We start from the raw sequence: 12,041 nt of genomic DNA, 5'->3' as shown, positions 1-12,041 counted from the left end.
GCTCACAAGCCTGCTCAAGCTCCCAGAGGACTGGTAATTGCCTACACCATCAGGTTTTACACGGAGGCTAGTTAGTAGGCAAATCCTCAGGCAGCAGCTAGAAAAGTTAAAAGTGCTAGATATACAGTGAAGCCCCTCCAGGGAGAAGCTGGGAGCTGAGCTTTATTGCCTGCCACTCAGCAGTGAACCAGAGAAAGAATCCCAGGAAGTGTTTGTGTACCCATTTAAAACCACATCCTTGTTCTCTGAGGTCCTAGGAGACTAGTGAGCACCATGGCTCATCAGCTACCAGAGACACCTTAGTTAGAAGCTAGTTCTTCAGGTAGCAGCCAAAGAAGTTGGGATGTTAGATGTATGGTTCAAACCTGTCACTCCCCAGGGAGAAACTGGTTGTTGGGGGTCTCCTTCACATTGCAAGGCACATTGCTGGGAGTCGGGTTTATGGTGAGAGTGTGTTTCAGCTTTTCTACCTGTTTCAGTGTGGGTATTTCCTTAGTCACATGGTATGCACAAATCTCAACTGTTTTTCTGGATTTCTCTCAGAAGTATTGATCAATGTGTGGCAGTTTATTCACTGAGTCCACACATGGAGCATTTCTTAATTGGTCTATTCAGAAGCTCCTTTAATTCACTTCCTTTATCTCTTCAGAGCATCTTGAGACAGGATTTCTAAAGAAAACCTGTGTATCATCAGCAAGTCTAGTTCACCTAGTATATACGTACTGACTGTGTAGAAGATACTGTGCCAAGTGCTGTGAGGGAAACAGAGATGAATCAGACATGGCCAATGATCTCAAGAAACAGTGTATTGGGACAGATATTTGAAGGAAAAAATAAGTAGATCACATTAAGATCAGTAAGACAGAGTCAGAAAATTTTAGAAAAATGGCTCTCATCTCACTTGAGAAACCTTGGAAGAGTTTATGGAAAGGGGAAATAGTTGAGTTGAATGAAGCTCGAGGCAAGACACCTAAACTGCAGCTTTTACCACTTATGATAGCATGTTGCTACAGCCCAGGTGGACAAGGGAGTGGAGTGCTTCACCAACACAACCGTAGCTAGCTTAAGAATCCAACTGCAGCTCTAGCCCTGGGCATGTTGCTGCGTGCAGGAAGATGTCTGAAAGTTTTACTTCACTACATTTATGATCACATATCACCTGAAATTTCAGAGATGCAGAGTGTGTACATTCAACCTAGGCATCTAGAATTTTCTGTGATGACTGAAAATTCCTTACTTGTATTGTCCAATACTGTAGCCCCTAGGCATGTGTGGCTGTAACGAGGGAATAAAATTTAATTAAATTTTATGCTTAAGTATCCATTGTGGCTAGCAGCCACAAGTGCAAGTCAAGTGCAGGTCAAGAGCCTTTGGTTGTTCTTAGGAAACTAATCACAAAATTATGTGATGATGTTGGGCCAGCATTTATTGCTAAGTTCAGAAAGTGAGATTTATAGAATCACATTGTTTTGAGATCATGGAGATCTATTTAAAGTGAGATGGAACTTCACTTTTTTTCCATTTTTGCATATCTGGCACATTAACTTCATTCATGTAATAAAACAAGTATTTACTGAGCATCTCTTAACAGCAAAAGAATTAAACCTTTCCAAGACATGTTCCAAGAACATGAAACACCTGCATTTTCCTAAAAATTTCACAACTCATTTACAAACATGTAGAGATTGGGAAATAAGTAGAATGCTAGAAAAAATGAAATTGCTTTAAAAAAATTGCTTCAGAGAAATTTGGGCTGGAAGTGACAGCTGAGTTGACCCAATGGCTGTATCAGAGGATCCAAGTGTCTTCTTCCTTGTAGTTCCACTGTCCCAGAGGGTTGCCCTTCACTACTTATTCACATCTCTTTGGACAGCATTTAGTTAAATGGCCCCACCTAGTTACAATGGAGTCTGGGAAGTAGTTATTCTTCCTGCCCTCACCCATTATTGGAGGAAAATGTAACAAACTAAAATATGGCATTCTATTACTAAAGGAAGGGGAGAATGGATGTTGAGTGATAAGTAGCAACTCTGCCAAAGACCCAGAAATATTCCAGATTTCACAATAATGCAAAATGTTTAGATTATAGTGATGAAACCAGAGACATAAAAGGGAACATAGAAAAATCACTTTTACACATCTTATTCACCAAAAAATTCAAATGAAAAACAAAATTAGAAGAATTAAGTTAATGTAATTAGTTCTTAAAGAAAACTAATATTTTAAATCCTTTATTTAAGACAGCAAATGAATGTGCACTTACACCCGCTAAAAAAAATCCACTGTAAATGTCAGACACAGAAATCAGAAAGTTTATTTAAAACCTTTCACAACTAATTTATTGTTATTAGACAATCATTTATTTAAAATAATATCCTAAATACTTACAAAAATAAATCAAGTATTGCTTCTATATTTCAAGTGTCAAAGTCTTTGCCATAGAAAATAGAAAGAACCTCTTATAAACTAAACAATATTTAAGCTACATCAAGTTTAATAACTGAACACTATTTTCTTTAATGGTTGTGCTTTACAAGTTTCCAAACTACTTCTTTGCCATGTACAGGTTCACAATAGGAATGTATGCATACAACCATACACACACACTTTTACATAGGAATGCTTCTCATTAAATATGCATATAGAGAACCTAATGCAGTACTGTGGCCTAAAAGCCACCCCACAGAGCCAGATGTCCAGCTATACGGAAAGAGGTGTAGATGTAGAAACATTATCTGACATTCAAATTAGCAATCTAGTTATCAGAGGTGGTGACATCTTAATGAAGGATACTCAGTTTAATGTTTCTAGATAAGACATTAATTCTTAATCTATACTAAATCATTAGTTCAGCAGCCTTATTCATTGAAAAAATAGAATGAACTTCAAATATTTCTCAATACATTAAATGATCATTGTCATATGTATACACACTTTTTATTTTAAAAAGAGAAAGGAGTATATTAACCTTAGAGCAAATGCTCAAAATTAAAGATCATTTCCAAATTGGTCTGTGGTTTTACTCTTTAATCACTGGGACATTCAATTCCTTATCAAACAGATAAATGCTGGATTTCCCTTCCCTGGCATATACACTCAAACCTCACAAAACAGACATGTAGAAGTCATGGTTCGTGATGAATATTTATAATGCTATACCACCCACAGGGTGTCAATCTCACTACATTAACCAGATGTGGAAAAGAATCTCACTTCTGATCAGTTCCTGAATTTCCGTATAGTTAATCACAATAATACAGAACTTTACATTAATTAGTCTTGTATAAATACTTCTATATCAAGCATTTTAAATACTACTTATCAACTAGAAAAGTGATAAATCACAAAATTTGTTTCTTCTCTATTAAAAAAAAAAACAACTAGCCTTCTGTCCTTATTCAGAAATTGCATGAATTGCTTAGAAATTCCAAATATAGTAACTAAAATTTATGAACGACTGTGAAAATACTAATTTATTGAAATTGATGTCTTACAATAAGTTTCAAGAAAAGGGAGTTTGAAGAGCTTGTAAAATCTCAATTATAAGTAAGTAGTAAACACCAAAGGAGGAGATGTCTTATATTGACCAAAATATACCAAAATGCCATAATATTTGGAAAATTTTAATTAGCATGCTAAAATATTTTCAAAGGGCTATTTCATTTCACTGTAAGTTGCAGGCAAGCAAACTGTAAGAATATACAAAAACGCAAACCAACAATATAATTGTACCAATAAAAAACATCAAAATCTAAGAGGTAGTCAACAGAAGTAACCCTGATAAAACAACATATCCTGATAGCTGCTCCCCAATCTTAAGAGACTTAAATGCAATATGAAATTCTTGTATTGTCAGTGATTAGTAAAAAATTTACTGGTAAAGAATCTAAAAACCAAGTATATAAATGAATAATACTGTAAATGGAACAATACTCATATATGCAAAGAAAGGCTGAAAATAAAATCTAGACACAGCCCGCAGGCCAAATCTGTCCTACTGCCAGTTTTTGTAAATAAAATTTTATTGAAATACAACAATGTCCATTTTGCTTATACAAATATTGTTTATGATTGCTGCTTTCACACTTATAGCAGAGTCCAGTAGTTGGGACAGATCATATGGCTCAAAAAGCCTATGATATTAACTAACATATCTATCGCCTGTCTCTTTACAGAAAGTTTGCTGACCCCTGGGTCAGACATATGCTGATAGGTGTGCAGTTGTTGAACAGCACTGGAATGATTAACAATGAACATCACAACATAAGGTATTCAACTCCAAGGAATACAGAATGCTAGTTATGTCACAACTTAATTCCTTTTCATATCTGAAACAGTCCTAAAATTTTTCTTCTTTTTATTTTTGTGGTCAAACATCAAAGAGTTATTTCCCAGTTACCATAAAAAGGTTTAGTACAGCACTGTCCAATAGAACTTTTTGCAATGATGGACATCTTTTATATGTGCATTTTCCAAAATGGTAGGCAGCAGCCACGTGGCTGTTGAGCATCTGAAATGTGGCTGATGTGACCAAGGAACTTTCAGTCTGAATTAATTTTATTGAAATTGCCATACCTGGCTTAACTACAATACTGGACAGCACAGATTTAACTCAAAGTTCTAAAGTGTGACTCTTAAAAATGACCCAAAAAATTAGAAAATAAATAAAAGAAGAGCTTTGGACAGAAGTAAACTGAATACTATGAATGGAGTCTTGGACAGATTCCTTAATTCGTAAACAAAATCAAACTGATCCCCGACTGTTTCCCTTACTGCACCATCTCCTTGCAGTGTAGGGGAAAACTATTACAGCATGTTTTTTAGCAAAAGCCTTGATAATTCTATGCTTAAAAGCAATAACTATAATCATATTAAAACTGGTGTGGATGTTTCACACAAATTATATTTTTTGCCCTGCTTCCCACCAGAAAAATCACCTTTTATAAAGTCCATTCAATTCCATACCCTTAGCATTTCAACTACACTATACAGAAGCCCTTGTTTATAGTAGGTATGCAGGAGAACTATGAAATCTCCTGAATCTGCAAAATCTCCAATTAGTCACTTACTACAGCAGAAGTTATTGCAATAGTCCAATCTTCCAAATGTTTTATCTTTCACTACACGATAAAATAGGCCCATTTCCTAACAGATTTGAGGATAGAGGTAAATCCTTATATATATCAAGTCAAAAAATATAACTCTTGTATAGTTCTCCATGTACCTACTTCAAGACTATTTTTATATGGACCAAAATAATAAAACAAATATAGATATATTTTTAAATTACTTATTACTGATAACACATTGCAAACTAAGTTGCTAGTATAACTGACAACATTAAACTAAAATATACAAAGTCAATTTGAAATTATAATACTCTCAGAAGACAAATGTTTAAAATGTGTGCCTAATTACATCTTCCAATTACTCAAATGTGCTCTCTTAGAGAAATAGCTAATTCTATATTTGTTTTCAAAGTAAGCTGACAAAATTAATTTTATGCATATTGACTTTAAAATAGCTGATATCCACCATCATAAATTTCTTTTTCAATCTGGCAGTTAACTGAAGGATACAAAATATTTTAAGGGCACTTCTGTTTATGTTTTCTTTTATAGTTTAATCAGGTGTTATAGCAGGAACTTTAACAGAGAGATTTCTTCTGGTGTTGGTGATATGCCGTTGCTGTGCTAAGAAAGACCGTGCAGGAGTACAGGCACCAGTGTCTTTGCATGCACCACTGCCGCTCACAAGTCTAGATTCCATCCCCAGTTTCTGGAATGCTAGACTCTGAACAAAAATAAGCAAACAAATAAAACTATTTAGAGTTTGTAAAGTGCTTTTCACATATATAAAGTCATTTAATCCTGAATACAATTCTATAAAGCTGATGTTTTCCTCATTTTATAGAAAAAGTAAAGGGTTCAGAAGCTAATTATTCTGTACATTGTAATATTAGCAAGGAAGAGGAAACAAAGGCATAAAATCCAGTTTCTCTATTTTAACCTACAGAATTTGAAATCATTAAAAATAGTAGCTTAAAATAATATTCTAAAATTAAGCTTAATCATAACAAAAAAGGTTCCAAAGAAATTTGTGTATTTGGGCCTTCACTCTACCCACAATGAGCAGACATAGCACAACAAAAGCTCTTAGATCAATGGTTCTCAAATGTGGTCCCCAGATCATCATTTGTACCAGTGGGAATTTGTTAAAAATGCAAGTTCTACCTTGTAGATTCTACCCAGACCTACTAAATCAGTAGTTCTGCAGATGAGTTGAATAGCTTGTTTTAACAAGTCTTCTGATGCATGCCAAAGTTTGAGAACCATCATAGTTCAAATTCACAATTGTTTATCTATATACTGATATGAGACAAATTACTGTAGTTGTGGATGTTGGGTTTCTTAGTAAAAGAAGTCATTACTTTTTCTCAATAGACCACATAACAGATTTCTACTCAGCTTAGAATTATGAGTAACTAGTAGAAGACATAGAACATAGTAAATGCTCAAAAGATATGGGTAGAAAATGAATAATAATGCATTATTTGGCTCTAATATCTTTAATGATTCATGTATCAAGATGCTACAGAGAAGGGATGCCTGGATGGCTCAGTGGTTGAGCATCTGCCTTTGGCTCAGGGCATTATCCTGGAGTCCCAGGATCGAGTCCCACATCAGGCTCCCTGTGGGGAACCTGCTTCTCCCTCTGTCTATGTCTCTGCCTCTCTCTCTGTGCCTCACATGAATAAATAAATAAAATCTTTATATATATAAAAAAAATGCTACAGAGAAACAGGGATAATAATACACAGTTTGCAGTTTCAACTAGGATGACTGACTCATGAGGGCAGGTCCTGGGAACACTTTACATAGAATTTCCTTTAAGGCCTTGCTAAATTAGGTCAGATTTTACCAAACAGAGAAGGAAAGGAAAGAGCACAGACAAAAAGTATGGTGACATAGAAGAACAGGCATGTTTGAGGAACAGCCACCAGTTCTATGTGGTGAAGCATAGCGTTCACACATGGAGAATCCATGTGTTGATATTCTCTCATACTAAAGCAGCAGCTAAGGTAGATAATGGCTTTGTTGTTCTCTATTTGGATTAAAAGAACCCAAAAGAATACATCATGAAATGCTTGAAAACATCTTGCTAATAGTAGGATGACAAAGTAAAATACTTCAAATAATTTTATACTACTCTCTCCTTGTTGAGATAATTATTGAAGAGCACCGCTGATTAAAAAAAAACAAAACACACAAAAAAAACAGTGAAAGACAGACATAGAGGCTTTATGGAATGTTAAAATAAATGTTGAGTACTATAAGTATTTAATTTTGCATTGCAGATATTCATACTTCAGAAACCCTTTATGAAGTATGAATTAAAGATTTTCATTCAAATAAGGCAATTCCTGAAATATTTATGAATTGCTGTATGTGTGCTTCATGTGTATCAACTAACAGTTGATGAGTCACAAAATCAATTTTAGGGATTTTAAGAAGGAGAAAATCAACCAAAAACACCTATGGTTCATGGTCAAAATGTTTGATAAACACAATATCCAATCACTGGCTGAATGTCAACTCACCTTATTGTACCAGGCAGAAACAATGAGTTTTTCTTCATAATCACGGAATTTTGCTACTTTACATTCACTCTGGAAAAAGATACAAGGACTATCAAAATCCCAGAAATAAACCCAAACAACCAAAAAATGGAATCATTTTTTCCCTGTGCCCATGTAGAGAATTTAAAAAAATGCATTGTGTGGCATAAAGCAGTCAAATTCTGAACGGGGGTTGGGGGTGCTTGGGTGGCTCTGCCTTCAGCTAAGGCCATGATTCTGGGGTTCTGGGACTGCGCTCCATATCAGGCTCCCTGCTCAGCAGGGAACCTGCTTCTCCCTCTCCCTCTGCTGCTCCCCCTGCTTGTGTGTGCTCTCTCTCTGTCAAAGTCTTAAAAAAATATCTTAATGAAATCATGGAGAATGCATGTATATGCCTTTAAGAAAGAATAAGATAATGACTAGTAAATCTTTATTTTAGAAATTTTACTGGAAGAACAGATGTTAAACAACAACAACAAACAAACTAGTGACTCTCATGCTACTATCCCCCATTATCTAGAGAAGAAAGTAACCACTGGCTTAAATGACAAAATAGGGCAGCCCAGGTGGCGCAGCGGTTTGGTGCCGCCTGCAGCCTGGGGTGTGATCCTGGAGACCCAGGATCGGGTCCCGCATCGGGCTCCCTGCATGGAGCCTGCGTCTCTCTCTCCCTCTGCCTGTGTCTCTGCCTCTCTGTGTCTATGAATAAATAAATAAAATCTTAAAAAAAAATGACAAAATAGACTCCACCTATGGAGGAGTCAAAACTAAGGAGAAAGAGGATGTAGTAAAACATATGCCAGAAAATCCTTTAAAAATTTCCTCTAAAGCTTAACACAAATTTTTGTCTCTCTATTCTTGGTGATCTGTATACTACATTGCCTATAGCCATATTTGCTCACTACCCTAGAGACTTACATCCATTTTTTAATTTCTGAAATATAGCAAATTTTGTAATTTCACTGAGCACCAAATACAGCTGACGCATATAAAAAGTTATAAACTAGACTATTTGAATGTTCCTACAGTAAGATGCTCATGATACAAAAGCACACAAAAAATGAGGGAGGCAAGATGACCTTTTTCTGGCTCACATCCAAACAAAGACTCCCCAAGAGGGATGGTAGATAGAATACTCACTGCTATTTCCACCACTTTTCTCATTTTTGCTTCTTGCGGTATACATACAGAAAAATATGTGTAAGCTAAAGGCCCATATGCTGTGATGTAAGTCAAGTTTCTCCTCAGAGCCCTATAGTCAGAGGTGCCACTTGTCATTCTACTTAGTGGGGAGCTGTACTTCAAGCATCAACAATGATGCTTGTACATTTTCACTGGGAAGTAAATAACCAATACAATTTAAAAGTTCTGGGATTTTTCAGTCCAAGTCTCGTTATTTTACCAATTAGAAGATCTAGGATCAGAGAGAGGAGGTGATGACTTTAAGAGAATATACCAATAAACCAGTAACCCAGGCCTCTGATTTCTGTGATATTTAATGCTGGGAGTACAGAGATATCAGATATAGCCTCTGCTCTCAAAACACTCTCACAAACACCAAAGAGAAGAACAATGCTATTGTAGGATGAATTTATGAGTTCAGAATACATGGAATGGCTATGGAGAGATAACCAACTCTGCCTTAGGAATACACATATGAAAGCTTTATGGGGGAAGAGACATATAAGTTGGATCCTGTAGAATAGCAGTGTTTCTTCAGAGAGATACCTCTATCCAGTGCTTTCTATAGCACTTTCCATGATGTGGACAAGCACTTAGCCAGTGCACAAAAGACTAGTGTCCATTCTGAATGTGAAGTCTTTAAGTCTTTAAATAAAATGTTTCCACTACAGTCCATATCTACTGGCTCAGAAATAATATGAAGAAAACAGTAAATGAATATAATGTGTCTCTCTAAAATACAGCATTTCTAGTTGATTTAAAAAGAAACCTACTATCAATTATGAAAATTTCAAGGCTAGTATATAGAACCCATCAGGGCTCTGCAATTACACATACATTATTATGAGGAAGTACAAATGGACTTCAAGAACAGTATCACATCTCAACATCATATTAAAAATAGTAGCTTTGTAAAACACTTTGCAAAGAAAGCTAGAACATGCCCAATTATAAAATCTATGAATATACAACTCCAGACTGACATACTTAACCCAGCTAGTAAAAATGGTATCATCGTTAGTGCAAAAAATAACTTTTAAAACTTAAAGACTCAGTTAATTAATTAGAAGATGTCATCACTAATATAGCTGTGCATGATTAATAACCAAGACTGCCACTTTAGTCCAAGGGCTTACAGATTCTGTGAGCACTTTCTTCCCTCAGGAATTGCAACTAAGGAGTTTATTTAGTTTCAAGTGAGGAACAGAGAGAAGAAAAGAGAAGGAATATCTGGTTAGCTGAGTACAGTACCTTTTTAAAAAGGTGAGTTTAATTTCTTTCTTTTTATTTTATTTATATTGTTTGGATGAACTCTAATCCACATAAGCTTAAAAGGAGCTAATATGGCAGAACTCTATTAGACAGTAAGGAATACCCATTTGATTGGCTGCTCTGGGGAGAGAGAGACACAATGCAGCAGAGTACATACACTCAAGAGACCAATCTTGTGGGCTAATGAGATTCTTTGTAAAAAACACAGAGTGATAAAACATATCTCTAACTTCTGACTTCAACTTCTTATGAGACTTGATCATTGATGACAGATATATGACAGCAATTAATTACCAGGGCTACACAGAATAATTAAAAGGAAATGTATGAATATGAACATTTTACCTCCAGAATCTCAATTCTTCTATCTTTCTCTGCCAACTGCTTTCTAAGTAGCATTATTTCAGCTGATGCTGGATTTAATTTGGGATCTAAAGTTTTTATTACCTGTTTAAAGAAAAAAAATATTTTACATTTACTTTACCTTACCAAGTATTGAAATATAAGAACATTGTCTATAATATCTCCATTGCTGAAGGGGAGGTGGGCAGAGGGATAGGGTGACTGGATGACAGGTATCCAGGAGGGCACATGATGTGATGATCACTGGGAGTTATACTATACGTTGGCAAACTGAACTTAAATATATATACATATTTGTACATAAAGTGAAAAATTATCCAGGAAGAGATCCAGGTGCTAACTATGGCTTAATTCGGCAACTAAATTTGAATAACAAAAACAGCATTCTATAGAGGTACAATGGTATCAAACTTCAGTACAAAAATAGGAAGATCCCTCTCCCAAAATACAATTTCCTTTCTCCAAGGCTCAGTACTCAGATAGTAATTTAGTCTTATTAAGCTCTGAGCACTAAGGTCTTGAAATAACACTTTCCATATTTATCTGACTTGAGTATTTTTTTCAAATTAAAACAAATTTGATAATTATATGGAAACTAATTGTATAAAGTAAGTAACAAAAAAAAAATCATAGTAACAATCTCTTTTACTACCAAACCTACTTAATGTAATTCTATATAAGATCAATATAATAGAAATCAGCGATTTTGTCTGTAAACCAGAGGATATCTCAATTACATTTATGGAAATTATTAAAAGGTAGGTAAAAGATATTCAATCAGAATGTTGTTTGGAGACTCAACCAAACTATGTAGCCAATAGTAATAATAAGAAATTAACTCAGAAATATCAGGTGTAAATCAGGAGCAAAAACAAGTTTCCAGTAATAGGGTCATCTGTATGATGGAATTACAAATCTAGTAACAAGGATTTAAAATCATCTAAAGAGGGCAGCCTGGGTGGCTCAGCGGTTTAGTGCTGCCTTCAGCCCAGAGCATGATCCTGGAGACCCGGGATCGAGTCCCGCATCGGCCTCCCTGCATGGAGCCTGCTTCTCCCTCTGCCTGTGTCTCTGCCTCTCTCTTTCTCTGTATCTCATGAATAAATAAATAAAATCTTAGAAAAAAAAATCATCTAAAGAATTAGGAAGGTTTCACCTATACTTATAGAGGTAAAGGAAAAAGCCTAAATTCAAAACATTTTGCTGAGTGCAAAACAATTTGCAGAGTGCCGAATATGGCAGGCACCGACAGTGGCACATGGGGATACAGGAGACTTGGTGCCTGCCCTCATGGAGTTCACACTATAAAAGTAGAGTTTAAATCATAATTTGTTATCTCTAAGTGATAATAAGAATGAATATGACTTCTCTCTATTTTCTGAATTTTCTAGCATGGACATCACATTCCTATAATTAACTCTCCCTCCAAGTAATGTAAAGGTAAAAAAATGAAATCCTATTTATTATACAGGCAATCGGTTCTTTTAAATGATAGTGTTCAATGATGACAAGAATATGGTATTCATTGTCATTGCTTTGTCTACTTAGTTATAATCCTTTTAAAATAACATTTAGAAATACATATCAAGCATCTCTGACCTACAAC

At 35.3% G+C, this 12,041-nt stretch overlaps 1 protein-coding gene across 1 annotated transcript in view; it reads right to left on the bottom strand.

Moving 5' to 3' along the window:
* Window positions 1–2,291: 2,291 nt before the first annotated feature.
* HOOK1 (hook microtubule tethering protein 1) overlaps window positions 2,292–12,041 on the bottom strand; it is a 65,627-nt gene continuing 55,877 nt past the window's right edge. Inside the window, exons 20-22 of the mRNA XM_077891972.1 lie at window positions 10,418–10,519; window positions 7,601–7,669; window positions 2,292–5,793 (exon numbers count right to left, since the gene is read on the bottom strand). Coding sequence (XP_077748098.1) covers window positions 5,623–5,793; window positions 7,601–7,669; window positions 10,418–10,519 — 342 coding nt within the window. The 3' untranslated portion in view covers window positions 2,292–5,622. The remainder of the gene's footprint in view (window positions 5,794–7,600; window positions 7,670–10,417; window positions 10,520–12,041) is intronic.

This window comes from Canis aureus, chromosome 3, assembly GCF_053574225.1.
Source record: "Canis aureus isolate CA01 chromosome 3, VMU_Caureus_v.1.0, whole genome shotgun sequence".
Classification (NCBI taxonomy): Eukaryota; Metazoa; Chordata; class Mammalia; order Carnivora; family Canidae; genus Canis; species Canis aureus.
This window is presented reverse-complemented; position numbering and strand designations above follow the sequence as displayed.